The sequence below is a fragment of the Staurois parvus genome, unplaced genomic scaffold, assembly GCF_062004578.1.
Source record: "Staurois parvus isolate SC_StPar_1 unplaced genomic scaffold, SC_StPar_1.0 ptg002140l, whole genome shotgun sequence".
Taxonomy (NCBI): Eukaryota; Metazoa; Chordata; class Amphibia; order Anura; family Ranidae; genus Staurois; species Staurois parvus.
Window position 1 is genome coordinate 2,435,721 of NW_028319936.1, and position 15,486 is coordinate 2,451,206.

General features: G+C 39.5%; 1 protein-coding gene across 1 annotated transcript in view; it reads left to right on the forward strand.

Annotated features, from left to right (window-relative positions):
- CLIC4 (CLIC family member 4) overlaps window positions 1–14,796 on the forward strand; it is a 104,316-nt gene extending 89,520 nt beyond the window's left edge. Inside the window, exons 5-6 of the mRNA XM_089665173.1 lie at window positions 10,177–10,358; window positions 10,458–14,796. Of these exons, the coding sequence (XP_089521299.1) occupies window positions 10,177–10,358; window positions 10,458–10,622 (347 nt within the window). The 3' untranslated portion in view covers window positions 10,623–14,796. The remainder of the gene's footprint in view (window positions 1–10,176; window positions 10,359–10,457) is intronic.
- The last annotated feature ends 690 nt before the right edge of the window (window positions 14,797–15,486 follow it).

Below are 15,486 nucleotides of genomic sequence, written 5' to 3' on the forward strand. Positions count from 1 at the left end.
ATCAGGGCACTGATCATCAGTGCCGATCCCTGCTCTGACAACTGCCAGTTCTCGGCAGTACTTTCCTCACGCTCTGACAGCATGAGGAAAGTGCAGCCGAGAACTGGAAATTGCATTTCCTGGTGATCAGCGTGTCATTGGACATGGCTGATCATGTGGTAAAAGGCTGCTGTGATTTGGCCTTTTACCACATCATCCTACAGACACATCTGATCACGGAGATCACCGGGGGCGCGCAGGAGAGCGCGTTCTGGGAGGACGTCATACGACGCCCTCCCAGAACTGGCCGGCCGCAGTGTAGCCGTCATTCGGCTATCTGCGGTTGGCAAGTAGTTAATGCATCTGGTTATTTTTCACTTTTCACCATTTCAACAGCACATGCAGTTTTAAAGCTGAAGTATAATCAACTTATATTTGCCTTCTTTGGTTCCTTTCTTCCCCTTCATCAACATGCTAATGAGATTTTTAAATGAACACTAAATATTACATACCTTTTTTTTTTGTTAGACCTTTGTGTGTCTCTTTGCAGTTGAGGCAGATCTTGGCTAGTGGGAGACGTCAGCAGGGTGCTAGCCGTGGCTTCCTGAAAATATAACAATGCTTAGCTTCTGTACTCCTCTCCAGAGCCCTTAAACCTAATGCAAGCAGTGGGCTGAGTAGTAGATTGAGTTATGCAGAAATCATAATGCCTTGATGGGGGATGTCAAGGTGAAGGAATGCGAGTTCTAAGCAGATAGCATTTGTATTCAGACCACCCCTAGGTAACACTCACCTGTAATACTGAGCCTCCATGATTGAAAGAGCTGAAATCCATTGTAAAGGACAGGGCAGGAAAATTTAAGCTTAGTAAGGAAAGTGGTAGATGATGCTGGACGTCCTCCAGCCAGGGAACGAGGCAGGCTCTAGCTGACTTGCTGCAGCTTCTAATGCTCACTCAAAAATCACGATATGCAGTGAAATCAGGGTAAGAAATTTCAGTACAAGAGAGGAGCCTGTACAACTGTGCCGCACTGTAGCTAAGGTTGGAGTTCATCTTTTCAGTACAGAGAGATTTATTTATTAAGTCAACACAATTGTTTTAGATGGAATGAAAATAAAAGAAATCAGATTTTTATTGACTTTGGACCTTTTTGATACATTTCTTGATATATATTTCTTTGTTGCTACACGGAAGTCCCAGGGGAGATGTATTTGTTGTCTTCCAATATTAAGCCAACACATTTGAAATGGGAAAGATTTTTTGAACATAACAAAACAATGTACAGAATACACAATTTGATTAGGTTCTCTGCTTTCATAAAATATGTGGTTTAAAGCAGGGCTTGACAAATGTATTGCTTGAATCTAGGAGCCAGCTAAAAAAGGAGTCAGGATTGTGTTTTTTTGTTTTTTTTTTTTTGTTCATAGCATTTTTGTTCATAGCATGGGTTGTTGGCAACCAGGGCAAGGCAACTTTTGGGTGACAAGCTTCACGTGATGCAATTTGCTGCTCGGCAAAACAGCACCAAGTTTTAGGTGCCATTGAAAATAATGGCAACTGAACCTGCGTTATGTGATCACCCTGGTTCAAACATGCGGTTCTGGATGTGTTTTCAAGCTCACAGATTCACATGACAGACTAGATATTATGTGTTCCTATTGAGGTGGTTCAGACAGATGCAAGTCACACGCGTTGTGTTTTGAGTACCCTTACGAAAAGGGTCCTGTGCAAGTTTTGTAGTGGTGCATTCCAGACTCATTCAAGTGAGAGAATTGAGTGGCATGCGGAGATAAGTGTTCATATAGGATTGCTATTGAGAGGAGTTTTTTGCGTTGAAGTGAATGGGAGGCGTTTTTGCATTGCAGACAATAGGACACAATCGTTCATTGAGGTCAACGGAAGGCAGTGTGACCTGGGATTTGTCAAGCCCTGGTTCTAGGGGTTTTTAGTGAGTTTTAAATTCATAATGTGCGTTTTTTTTATTGTGTATGCGAAACCATGCATTTAACTCCACTAGATTAAAAGAAAAATAATAATTTGGACACCAATTGTTTAGTGTGCCATGGCGGCATAGCTTAGTACGAGTCACACCGCTAATGACAAACCTCACGCAGACACGTATTGCAGAAGGTGAAGTAGAGTCTGACCATGCTGTTCCAGAGTGCTGATCATTCGGCACTCTAGGTCTAGTTTTCATATTTAGACATTGTAATCTTAATGCTACTTTTCTGGTTTCAGCAGTTCTGCAAATAAGAAAGTTGTTTGTACAATGTCTGACAGAATATTAATTTTTGTGACTTCAGTGGGCTTCAGCCCTTTTGCAAATGGACCAAATTTGCATTTCTCTACAGTTGTGTTCAAAATAACAGTATTTTTAAAAAAGTGAGTAAAGCTCAAAATCTTTGTAATAGCTTTTATTTCCATACACGCAAATGCATTGGGAACACTACAGAGTCTATTCCATATCAAAACATGAAGAAAAATGTTTCAAATTTGTTGTTACTTTACAGAAAGGAATATTCGACTGTTCAAAAAAAAAATAGCAGTGTCTGTGTTTTTTTCTTTACAATCTCACACATTTACTGTATAAACTGAAAAATGCTTGCAGATTTAGCTTTCCTGTGAATCGCTGAACTAATATTTAGTTGTATAAGCACTGTTTCTGAGAACTGCTTTACACCTGTGTTGCATGGAGTCGACCGACTTCTGGCACCTGTGAACCAGGTATTCCATCCCAGACAATTGCACTACTTTCCACAATTCCTCTGCATTTGTTGGTTTTACCTTAGAAACTGAATTTTTTGACACCCCACAAGTTTTCTATTGGATTAAGGTCCGGGATTGTGGCTGGCCACTCTATTGTTAATCTTGTTGGTCTGGAACCGAGATGCTGCTCGCTTACTGGTATGTTTAGGGTCCTGGTCTTGTTGAAATACCCATTTCAAGGGCATTTGCTCTTCAGCATAAGGCACATGACCTCTTCAAATATTTTTAATGCATTCAAACTGATCCATAATATGCGATAAATAGGCCCAACACCATAGTATGAGAAACCTATGATGCTTGCGCCACCATGCTTCACTGTCTTCACTGTGCACTATGGCTTGAATTCAATGTGGAGGTCATCTTACAGACTGCAGCCCCTAGACCCAAAAAGAACAATTTTGCTTTCATCAGTCCACAAAATGATGTGCCATTTCTCTTTATGTCAATGCGCTCTTTGGCAAATTGTAACCTTCAGCACATGTTGTTTTTTCAACAATAGGACTTTGTGGGGGCTTCTTGCCACTAGCTTGGCTTAACATAGGCATCTTCTAATTACTGTACTCACAGGTAACTTTTTAGACGTTTGATCACCCTTGAGCTGATCATCGGCTGAGTCTTTGCCATATTGGCTATTCTTCAATTCATTCGAATGGTAGTTTTCCATTTTCTTCCCTGTCTTTCCGGTTTTGGTTGCCACTTTAAAGCATTTGAGATCATTTTAGCTGAGCAGCCAATTAGTTTCTGCACTTTCTTTAGGTTTGCCCTCTCCAATTAACTTTTTAATCAAAGTACACTGTTCTTCTGAACAATGTCTGGAATGACCCATTTTACTTAGATTTTCGGAGAGAAATGCACTATATCCAGCATGTACAACATTTACTGCCTTCGTCCTTAACCAGGTCCTGTCCGGCCAATAACAATATGATGGCCAGGCAGGACTTTTGTCCGTTTGGGTGGACATCATGACATCCTCCTGGATTGCCGCCTCACACATGCCTGTGGGGCCATGCGGTGGTGAGATCTGTCACTGACTGTGTCCATAGAACACAGCCAATGACTGATCTGTGTACCGGCCCGTTGTCAGTACCATGTGACAGCTGTGACCAATCTCAGTAGGTCACATGACAATTGTAAACCATGGATGGCTTCCTTTCATGCTATCCATTGTATAAAATTGTGTTGCTAGCTGTGATTGGTCACAGTAATCACATGGTACAGACTGGGCCAATCAGTTTATCTGTGTCATGATTAGCTGCAGCTAATCACAAAAAAATGGTGAATGAATTGTGTTCATTCAGTTAAGTGCTTGCCTATAGCCGTGAAATTAATGGCTATAGACAAAATGTGTAAAGAAAAAAAAAATCACTTCCCCAGAGTAGTACAGTAACTATGGTGACATTATTACTCTGGTCAGTGTTTATTTTAATTGTCCGCCTTTTTTCTTTTATTTAACAAAAAAAAAAAAACCTGGTGATTAAATACCCCTTAAAGTTTTGTTGTGTAAAAAAAAAAAAAAACTGAAAATTTAGTTTGGGTACAGTGTTGCATGACACCCATCTAGGAAATCGGGGGTACAGTTTTTTTCCATTCAACAAGACACACTGACAGCAACTAAAACATTGTCAGAATTTCTAACTCTTCCTCTCTATACTAAAGTTTTTGTGCATTTGCTTGTTGGAAAGATTACCCGTTTATTTCCTGTCCTAAAAACATGAGAGGAAATCTCTCTACTAAGGACACAGACAGCAATTAAAAAAACTTTATAGAGGCTCTAACCTTCACTTTATCCAAACCTAAAATGTTTTGTCTGGAGCTAGGCTTTAATGGAAGGTAGTTTATTTGTGCATTTTAAATGGACCTCTCCTAAGAGGTGGGGTCATAGGGGAAGACCTAGAATTTCAACGAATATTTTGAACACCTTCCGGAAGCTTTTGTTTGTGGTTTGGAAAAGGAAGGGGCTTTGCGTTATTATTGTCATGGCATGATTAAGCAGTTTTATAAGGAAAGAATAAGCACAAATATTTCATTTTTTATATGCAGTCATTTTGAGACAGACCTCACAAGCCATGATTTACCCCTGAACTGTCATTCTATGGCTAGTAAAATATTGGTCATGACTCAATTTTGTGGTTAAGTAGGTTAAAAAAGAAAATTACAAATTTATGCCTTGTTATTTTAAATAACTATGCAATTCCTAGATTGTAAGCTCCAAGCAGCAGGGCCCTCCTATCCCTCTTGTATTGAACTGTATTGTTACTGTATTGTCTCCCGTTATACTGTAAAGCGCTGAGCAAACTGTTGGCGCTATATAAATCCTGTATAATAATAATTTGTAGCCAAGTACCAATGTAGTGTTATGGGCAAGCTCTGATTCTAATAAGTTTGTATGCATGTTTGTTTTTATTTCTACATACAAGGATAATCCTTGCACAGTAATACCTCGGTTTACGAATTTAATTAGTTGTGCAGGACTTTCGGTTTACGAATTTTTCGCTATACAAAAATGCCGTTTCCCATAGGAATGCATTGAAAACCAGTTAGTCAGTTCCGGAGGGCAGAAAAAAGTAAACGCTACTAAAATACTGCTCGGGTTTTTATAAAGTCATGTGGTATTTTAGTAGAGACAACCATGTGTTAATGTTTCAGTTGTCAGCAGGGTTCACCACTGACCGCTGAATGTAAAAGAATTGCCAGCAATTTAAAAACATAATTTTAAAAAATGGTGTGGGGTCCCACCTCCCATCCATATTAAGTCCTTTGGGTCTGGTATGGATTTTGAGGGGAACTCCCGCACCAAAATTTAAAAAAAAAAAATGGCGTGGGGGTCCCCCACAAGATCCATACCAGACCCTTATACGTGCATGCAGGTAAGGAAGGAGGGGGAAGACTAGCAAGCCCCCAGATCCCACCCCCTCATGTGAATGAGTATTGGGTACATGGTCCTGCTACTCATTCACAAAAAACAAAAAGTGTAGTATGAAAAAAGACAGGTCTTTGACAAATCCTTTTATTAAAAGAAAAAAATAAAAGCATGTCCCTTGCAGTAGATCCAAGGTCAATCACGCTGTCCACTGCCGACCCGAAAAGAATACATTGCTAACAAAGGCTCTGCTTCCGACGATGGCCCTTGGCCATCTGCCTGCTCCGTTGGTTTGACAGTTCTTAAATATGTAAGGGGTGGGGCCACTCGGGGACATCGCCCCAGTGACTCTGCCCCATGTGACATCATTGATGCCACATGGGGTGGGGTCACATGCGTTATGTCCCCGGGTGGCACCGCCCCTCACCTATTTAAGAACTGCAGGCAGAGGACTGGCAGCCATCGTCGGGAACGGAACCTTTCCCCCCCCCCCCTTTTTTCGGGGCGGCGGACATCATGATTGACATTGGATCTACTGCGGGGGATATTCTTTTCATTTATCTACTGCGGGGGACATTCTTTTCATTTATCTACTGCGGGGGACATTCTTTTCATTTTTTATTCTAACAAAGGACTTGTCAAAGGCCGTGTGTATGTGTGTGTTTTTTTTTTTTTTTTTTAACACTACACTTTTTTTGTTTTTTGTGGATGAGTATCGGGACCATGTACCCCATACACATTCACATGGGGAGGGAAGGTGCTGGTTTTTAAATGTAATTACCGCTCTTTTTTTTTCCTTCACTATAGCTCAGAAATTCAGCTGTCACTTCCCCCCAGCTAAAGGAGAGCGTTTTCTTTTAGTTTATTTCCCGAAGTTAAAAGAAACAGTTTCCTTTAACTCCGGGGAATGTGACAGCTAATTCTGTGAGCTGTAGTGAAGAAAAAAAAAGCTGGCAATTGCATTTAAAAATCAGCACCGACATACACTTTGTATTGCGAAAAAAATTTGTAAAAATTCGTAAACCGAGACATTATTTTTCAATGGCTTTTCATTCGTAAACAGAAAATTGTTAACCGAGGCATTCGTAAACCGAGGTACCACTGTATATATTAAAGTGGTTGTAAAGGTAAAACACATATTATTTACCTTCTAATGCATTCCCTGCATTACGTTTAAAAAAAAAAAAAAAAAAAAAAAAAAAAAAGTTTTACAATTTTGTTGTCCTCCCCCACTTCCCTAAATGCTAGTCCTCAATCGATCCAGCATTGTGCCCGCTGCTTCTCTTCTCTCCTCTATCCTTCTACTTAGAGGACTGAAGCCGCAGTGGGAGCCATTATCTCCTGCTGCTCTCAGTCAAATCCTGTGAGGTGGAAAAGAGGGCAGGCCAAGTTGTTCTGTGTTGTCTATGGATGTACATGGCCCAGCCCAGGAATGAGCCCAGATATTTGCCCCATAGCAAGTGTCTTGCAATGGTGGCAGACAGAGAAGAGGAGAAGCCAAGATCACTAGTGGCGAACCCCACAAGAGCAGGCGCGATGCCTCTCTGTGCAATGCCGTTCCACATAAAAATAAAAACATGTAATACTTATTTCTAAGTTAAATGGAAAAAAAAAAAATGTAAGTGATGGATTTTAGGGCAGGTTTTGTGAGTGCAGATGGAGAGTCTCTTGATCTTTCATGTTTCTAAATTTGATGAGAAAAATGGATAATTTTTTTCGTTAAATGTCGATCGCGGACGTATAAAACTGTTTCCTTAAAGAGCTAGTGTTTTAAATAAATGGTAAGGCCGAAGCATGTTAAAAATAACAGAACCTTAATCACACATCAACAAGATGCACACAGAATAACTAAGTTTGAAACACTCACACTATATTGCCAAAAGTATTGGGACGTCTGCCTTCAGGGTTCAATATTAAGTTGGCCCACCCTTCAACTCTTCTGGGAAGGCTGTCCACAAGGTTTAGGCGTGTCTATGGAAATGTTTGGCCATTCTTCCAGAAGCGCATTTGTGAGATCAGGCACTGATGTCGGACAAGAAGTCCTGGCTCTCAGTCCCCGTTCTAATTCATCCCAAAGGTGTTTTTTATCAGGTTGAGGTCAGGACTCAGAATAGTCAAGTTCCTCCATCCCAAACTCTCTCATCCATGTCTTTATAGACCTTGCTTTGTGCACTGGTGCACAGTCATCTTGGAACAGGAAGGGGCCATCCACAAAGTTGGGAGCATGAAATTGTCTAAAATGTCTTGGTATGCTGACTCCTTAAGAGTTCCCTTTACTGGAACTCAGGGGCTAAGCCCAACCCCTGAAAAACAACCCCACACCATAATTCAAACTTTACACTTGGCACAATGTAGTCAGGCAAGTATCGTTCTCCTGGCAGCCGCCAAACCCAGACACGTCCATTGGATTGCCTGACAGAGAAGTGTGATTCCTCACTCCAGAGGACACGTCTCCACCGCTGTAGAGTCCAGTGCACCACTGCATCCAATGCTTTGCATTTCACTTGGTGATGTAAGGCTTGGATGCAGCTGCTTGCCCATGGAAATCCATTCCATGAAACTCTATGCAGTGTTGTGCTACTCTGCAGAGTCAATAGGTAAAGACCTCCAAATGTCGTGCGGACTTCAGACAGTTGGTGACTTCTGCCCACTGTGTGCTTCAGCATGCGTTGACCCCGCTCTGTTATAATATCACAAAGTGGTAGGCCACGTAAAATGACTGATGGATGTATTGGACAAGTGATGACCTATCATTGTACCATGCTTGAATTCACTGAGCTCCTGAGAGCAACCCATTCTATTACAAATGTTTTTGTAGAAGCAGTCTGCATGCCTAGGTGCTTGATTTAATACACCTGTGGCCATGGAAGTGATTGGAACACCTGAATCCAGTGATTTGGAGAGTTGTCCCAGTAGTTTTGGCATGTGTGTGTGTGTGTCACACACAGGGCTCGACAAATCCCAGGTCGCCATTTGCGACTAGAAATTGCATCCTGGTGCCTGGGCTTTTTTCAGCCAATTCACTGTTGGCACCAGGCATGAGCATAGCGTACCAGAGCGCAGGAGTCCGCAAATGATTGGCCACGACACGCCAAGTCCCTTCTCCTTCAGCATTATTGGCTCCATTTATTGCCGTGTTTGTTTTTTGCTTTCTTTCTTCTCATAAGCAAGGCCTGCCCCTGTAGTCCTAGCTCTGATTGGACATGCCGCAGGATTCTCTCCTGAAACTGGCCTCCGCAGCTGTCAGTCAGGTGACTGGGCTACCTGCGTCTCTGGTTGCCTCTGCTTTTGGATTGGCAGGCTGTGACTGGTCCAGACGGCAGGGTCTCGAAGCCCTGTCTGTGGATTGTTTTGGCTGACCTTTGTCGTCTTCATCGCTGGTGGTGGTGGTTGTGTTTTTCCAGGCCTGGGACATGGAGCTGTGTGAGACGCGCGATCCCAGGAAGAGAAACGTGTGTCAGGAGGATGGTGTGGCCGGTGTAGCTTGGTGTCAGCTCCAGTCAGCGCTCACCTGATATCAGCAACCCACCCCACTTTAAGACCAACTGTTGATCTTTAAGGGGGGTTTGCTTATATAAGTTGTGTTCCCACACCTCCAACAAGCTAAACATTTTAAAAGTTCAGCGCAACTTCCCTCTTATAATTATATTAACCGCTTCCTATTCACCCACAGTACATTTACTGTGTGCAGGTAGCACGAGCAGGCTGGATAACGGATAATGTACATCTTCCAGGCTGTTCCGGGTTAGGGGCGAACATGTGCAATCACAGCACAGTTGCCTGCGATTACAAACGTGATATTTTGTTAGTTTAAAAAAAAAAATGTCTCTTTGCTTTTTTTAGCTGGCTCATAAATTCAAAGCATATTTGTCTTTTTAACATGGCAGTCTTTGACCTGCTGAAACATCAGATCGATAAAATATAAGCTGTAGGCAGGAATTCCCATGTGAAAGCTTTTTCATGTGCCTACTACGGACCATTGGTTTATATCTGATAAAATAGAGGGTCTCCTGTCTGTATCTGAGCTGGTTTAGAGACCCGATACACTGACAAAAGAAACCAGAAGTGCTGGTGATTGGTGAATGTGAAGAGCCGGAGGAAGAGGGTGGTTGGAGCACCAAGCTGTTGTGCAGAGAAAAGAGCAGGGAGTATGGAGGTGGCTGGTGGGGTAGACAGAGTAGAGATGGCCAGGTGTTTGGGAGATTTGTAGGAGTGGTGGGGAGTGTATCATAGAGCCCTAGCTTGTTAAAAAGAGCTGTATGTCTGAATTTTAGTAAATTATAGCTTTTAATTTATAAAGAGTAAGAAGTATTTTCTTCTTTTAATGCTCCTACCATATTTCTGCAGCACTGTGCTGCCCTCTGCAGGCTCTGACCATAATGTAAACTGCAACACTGATTGTAAAAGCTATTGTCTGCTTAACTTGTGAATGTTGTGCCCTTGTTATCATGCCTCACCCTGAATTTCTGCCCAGTACTTGATTATCATTTTGTTATTAACTAGCGTCTTAGTCATTCTTTCTGCACCAGTAATATTTTGATTGGCTTAAACATTTCCCACTGTTCTGCAGCATTGGAGAGAGGACTGCTAAAAACGTTGCAAAAGCTTGATGAGTACCTGAATTCACCACTACCCGATGAAATCGATGAGAACAGTATGGAGGACATTACCGTCTCTAGCCGTAAGTTCTTAGATGGTGAGGAAATGACCTTGGCTGACTGCAACCTCTTGCCAAAGCTTCACATAGTAAAGGTATGAGGAAAAAAAAATTGATGAAAGCTCAGTAATGCATAGAAGTCTCAGTGTATTTGTTTTTGACCTTTTTGTTTTTCTTCTCGCCTTCTTTTGTAGGTGGTGACCAAAAAGTACAGGAACTTCGACATCCCAAAATCTATGACCGGGATTTGGAGATACCTGACAAATGCATACAGCAAAGACGAATTCACCAACACCTGTCCGGAGGATAGAGAGATAGAAATTGCGTATGCAGATGTAGCCAAAAGGCTCACAAAGTGAACTGTATTTTAAAAACCAGACGAGGCCTTAATTTACAACACATACTTGTAGGGCAGAATTCCCTTTTTTCTTTTTTTTTTTTTTTTTTTTTTCCCCTCCCAAAAATACATTGTTTATTCCATAAATTTAATCCCATAAAAAAATGAGGCACATGTTAAGCCCATAATGTTCTCGTATAAAGTTATTGCTTTGGAATTCATATATTGGGTCACATAAGTTAAACATGGTTGTTGAATACAGTGTTAGAATAATTTAAATAAAATATTTTTATTTTTTTTAACTTCATGTAAAATATTGATGACCTGATAAGGCTTCAGTGTTTTTACATTTGTTTTCTTCCTTTTGGATTTTGTTTTTTCCGTCCAGGGTGACATACTGTGCCATAAGTTACTTCTTACGATCAACGGTTCTTCATGATGTGCCATGCTCTGTATTGCAGACATTGTTATGGTACATAAAGAGGTAACCCCAATAATAGGAAAGCATTAGTTTAACTTTAGCCATAATTTCCCTACCTTTTGTAGTTGGGGCATGCTTGCTATTTTTCAGCCAGAGCTTTTGCTGTCCAGTATGATTTGCCTGATTATCTGCAAAGTGTAATGACTCTTAGGTTTTCACAGATGCTTTTTCTGCTTGTCTGGTGAAGAGAAGAGTAATTTGTGGTTCTTAATTTGACAGCTGTTGCTGGGAACCAGTTCTTTCTCAGTTGGGTATTCTTCAGAGAAGGCTAAGCAGCTGCTCAAAAGATTGTTTCTGTGCCACACAGGCAGCAAAAGGCTAAAGAATCTCATGTAAATGTGGAAAAGAAGTATGAAATGCCCCGATCCTATTAGATACAGTATGTATTAGTTTTGGGAGAGAACCTTTTTGTTTGAAAAGGCTATGGGCATAAAACTTCTTGGATGAAATACTGTTACATGACACTTATCCTAAGGGAACTATCCTTTAAGATTTTGAGCAAAACAGCCCTATTATTGCAATATCTCCAGCTCATATTTATACACATGCAGGCTTGTATTCTATGAGTATACATTAATTGATGACAAGGATACACCAACTTCTTACATTAAGCGCAAGAAGCAAATAAAAAAAAAAAAAAAAAAAAAAACTCCTAGCAAACAATGATAACTTGCACATACTGACAATCATGGATCTAGTTTAGAAGTAAACGCATTGGGGGAGATTTACTAAATGAGTATAAGCTGTTGATCAACAAATGTTTGCTACCACAAAACCTTGGATTGTGGTGTCAAATTAAGTGGATATGCAGTGCAGACACTAAGATGGTTTCTTAGTTGTTAAAGTTGGAAATTAACATTTTGAAAATGGTGTCATAAATGGTTCCTATTTGACCTTTTAAAAAAAAAGCCTCATAGTTTTCTTTTCCACATAGCAACTTGTAGCAGTGCACAAAATAATCTTTCACTACTATTTGTGTTATCCATGAACCAATCCCATGCCTTCCATTTTAAATGTAAATGCACAGACAAAACTTTTTTTTTTTTTCTTTTAAATAGATTAAAGAAAGGTTAGAATCTGTCAGGTCTTTATCCATGTCCCCGCTGTGGATATTCATGCTCTTTGTTCTGGTGAACATTGTCACTGATATAAAAAAGGCTCATTCATACCAGCCTACTCTGTAAAATGCATGCAAGCTGGTGTCCACTCTAAGGCCCGGTGTTTTACATTGTTACAACCCAACTCTGTTATCTCCCTATATTTGTTGCAGAAACACTTCATTCAAAACTGTGCACCTCAGTGTGTTGCAAGGTAATCGATTTATGCTGCATACCCAACTCAGTGCGGCATTGTGGTGAGAACAGGGCACATAGAACACAGGTATTTTTCCTGTGTGCCCTTGCATACGGAGATAGTATGAACGACCCCAAAGTAATGGAAAATCCCAAATTTGTAAATAGTCACAGCAACAAAGGAGAATGGAAATATTTCAATGGGGAAGCCTGTTCTGATGACAACAGTCTAAGAGTGGATATTGCCCTAGTTTTCAGAGATTTCCTTTTTCTTTCTCTTAGACAGGAATTAAAGGGAAATCTCTCCTGAGGCATGGGCAGAAAAAAAACAGATCTCAACCATTTCCTACTCTATCGCAAACTTAAAAAAAAATACATTTTGCCTTTACATACACTTTGATCATATGGGACTTGTTACGGAGTTCTACAACAGTGTTTGTCTCTAGTGCCAGAACTGTCCATCTAAATGGTAATGGAATTTGTATAGTAACACTTTTTTTTTTTTTTTTAAGCTTATGCAGGACAATGCATAGCTCTCTATTGTAATTTGTTTGCCATTACATTGGACATGCTTTAAGAAATGGAAATGTCTTCCACATTGTAGTTTTTAACTTGTAGATTTACAGTATCCTTTAGAAATCTTTGTTTTCTACCATGAGCATTACTCGGAGTAAAATGTAACATCATATCAAATGCAGTTTAGTCAGGCAAATTCTAAAAATGAACGCCAAGGTTTGGCTTTTGTTTCTACTCAGTTATATAGTAATGACTACCACCAATAACAATATTTCCATTCACCATTATGTAAATTAACAGCAGCATACACTATTAATTCCATTGAGGAGCTTTTTTTGAATGTTATAGTTTACCCGTTTTTGCACATTGTTTGCTAACATCTAATGAATAATTCCTCCTTTTATAGCTATGGTCATATCATTGTACCTAAAAGGCATGTCAACTGATGAACTCCCCTTTTTAATATAGGTATTGATATATTATCACCAGAAAACCATTTCTAAAGCTTCTTGGCTGTCACCAGTTGTACCCGTTCTTGTGCTAACTTTTCCCATTTATATCAGACCATCTGTACATTACGAGGAATCCCCATTATCTTTAGCGATTCCAAAGGCATTTTTAGGATATTGCCTTAAAGTGGCCTTCACTCTGGTACTTAAAAGTCTGACTTCAATTGAACTGATGATATTGTTACCAGTATGTTACACTATTGTTCTTTCAAGTTACATTGAAACTTCTGTTTTATGTCATTTTAACAATTAACACTTATAATAATGTTTGATAAAGCACTGTTTTCTAACCAATGTACATTTTTATGGTATAGTTAAAAAAAAAAATATGAACAGAGACAATAATCACTTGTACATAGACGGAGTATTTTTTTCTACCTTTTTTTTTATTTCAGAAATTTTATTTTACAGAAACCTTTCCTAATTTTAATTTGTTGTGTCACATTTAATACAAAGTTACTGTTCTTGCAACTACTTTGAGGTTGCAGGCCAGATTTAGAAAAAAGTATTCTGTTTGTTTTAAAGAGTTTTTCCAGACTTAACTTAAAATGCAGCTTGGAGCAGGCAAGGGATTTTATGGTACAGTTGGTTAGAACTGAAAATTGGGAACACTTCAAAGCTATGGAGGTGTCCCTTTTTTTAAAGTCATTGGCGATTTGAAAAAAAAAACAATCAGACAATTAAATTGTCATTTATTACTATGGCTGAGCTGTGATACAAGTCAGCACCTGTATCAGCTCCAGTTCCTAGTCAATTGCTAGCTATACATTAGCCAGTTGTAAACCACCAGCTTGCAATTGCATAAATGATCAAATGTATTAAGGAAGCTTACAACCAAAATAAGACAATCTAAATTGTTGCAGGTAGGTCACCATGATGATTTTTGTGGTTGATATTGGTGTAAAGCTATTAAATAACATCCCAAGTACTGGTCCATTTTTTATTTACTCTGGAAAATCTCTCAATCAATGTTCAAACCTGTTGTACTTATTGCTGGAAAGCCACAAGCTCCTTATTGATTGATTTGATTATACACATATAGCATATTTTTTTTAATTCTGCATTCAGCAAGGCAGCAGAAGACATTAACTGCATGAAGGTGGCTGATCCAAGAATTTAAGAGTTACAATGTGTGGAAATTGCTATACACTGCAGATGGCACAGTTTAACCCCTGTCATATCTTCATCACCTACATTTCACAGTGCTTCCTGAGGGGTTATATTTTGTGAAAAAAGTAGCTTTTCCCCAGGTCAGCAATCATATATTAATACTTTTTTTTTCTTTTCATAACCAACAACCCAAAGTAGGTTTGATATGTACAAAAAAAAAAAACTGTAAACACATTGCTTACATTTTTATGTATGGCTGAATAATAAAGTTGTTTGTTTTGTTTCTAATTTTTCATGTGTGCGTCTCTTCAGAGCTTTGTTCATTTTCTATATATGCCCATGTAGATACTGGAGATAAATCTGTACCATGCACTTTGTTTTGGTTTTCTCTATCGTTTGTAGACATTCCAGGGAATTAACTAAACTCCCTGTGCCATTATACTGGGACAGGAAACTCTCAGAAGTAGCATCCGCAACCTTAACTAAATAGAGACTTTGTTTTCAATTCTATGTGCACCAGTTTTTATTTCAGAGTGAAACAGAAACTAGCACAGGGTGTGCACCCAGTTAACAGAGGGAATGCAGCAGTTTTCTATATGTTATGGACTTGCATGAGGAGAGAAGCAGTTTTGATGTGGACACATAACCAAAAGGATCAGTTTCAGTTCACCCTTTGTCCTAAGGGTAGAACCTCCTACTTAACACTTATTTTGAATGATTTCAGCAAGGGTAACCCTGTTATGAATGAACTTTCTCAATATACTGAATATAAGCAGATCATTTCTGTAATTAAGTTAGCTAAAAACTATAGTTTTACTAAGGTTGCTGTCCTGCTTTTTTGTTGTGTTTTTTTTCTTCTGTCCTACTGGAGCTATGAATTAATGTTGCAATAAAATGCTCAAATTTTTTTTTTTTTTTTTTTTTTTAGAGTAAGTTCAAAGTTTTGCAATTGAGTGTGTGGGTTTTTTTTTTTCCTTC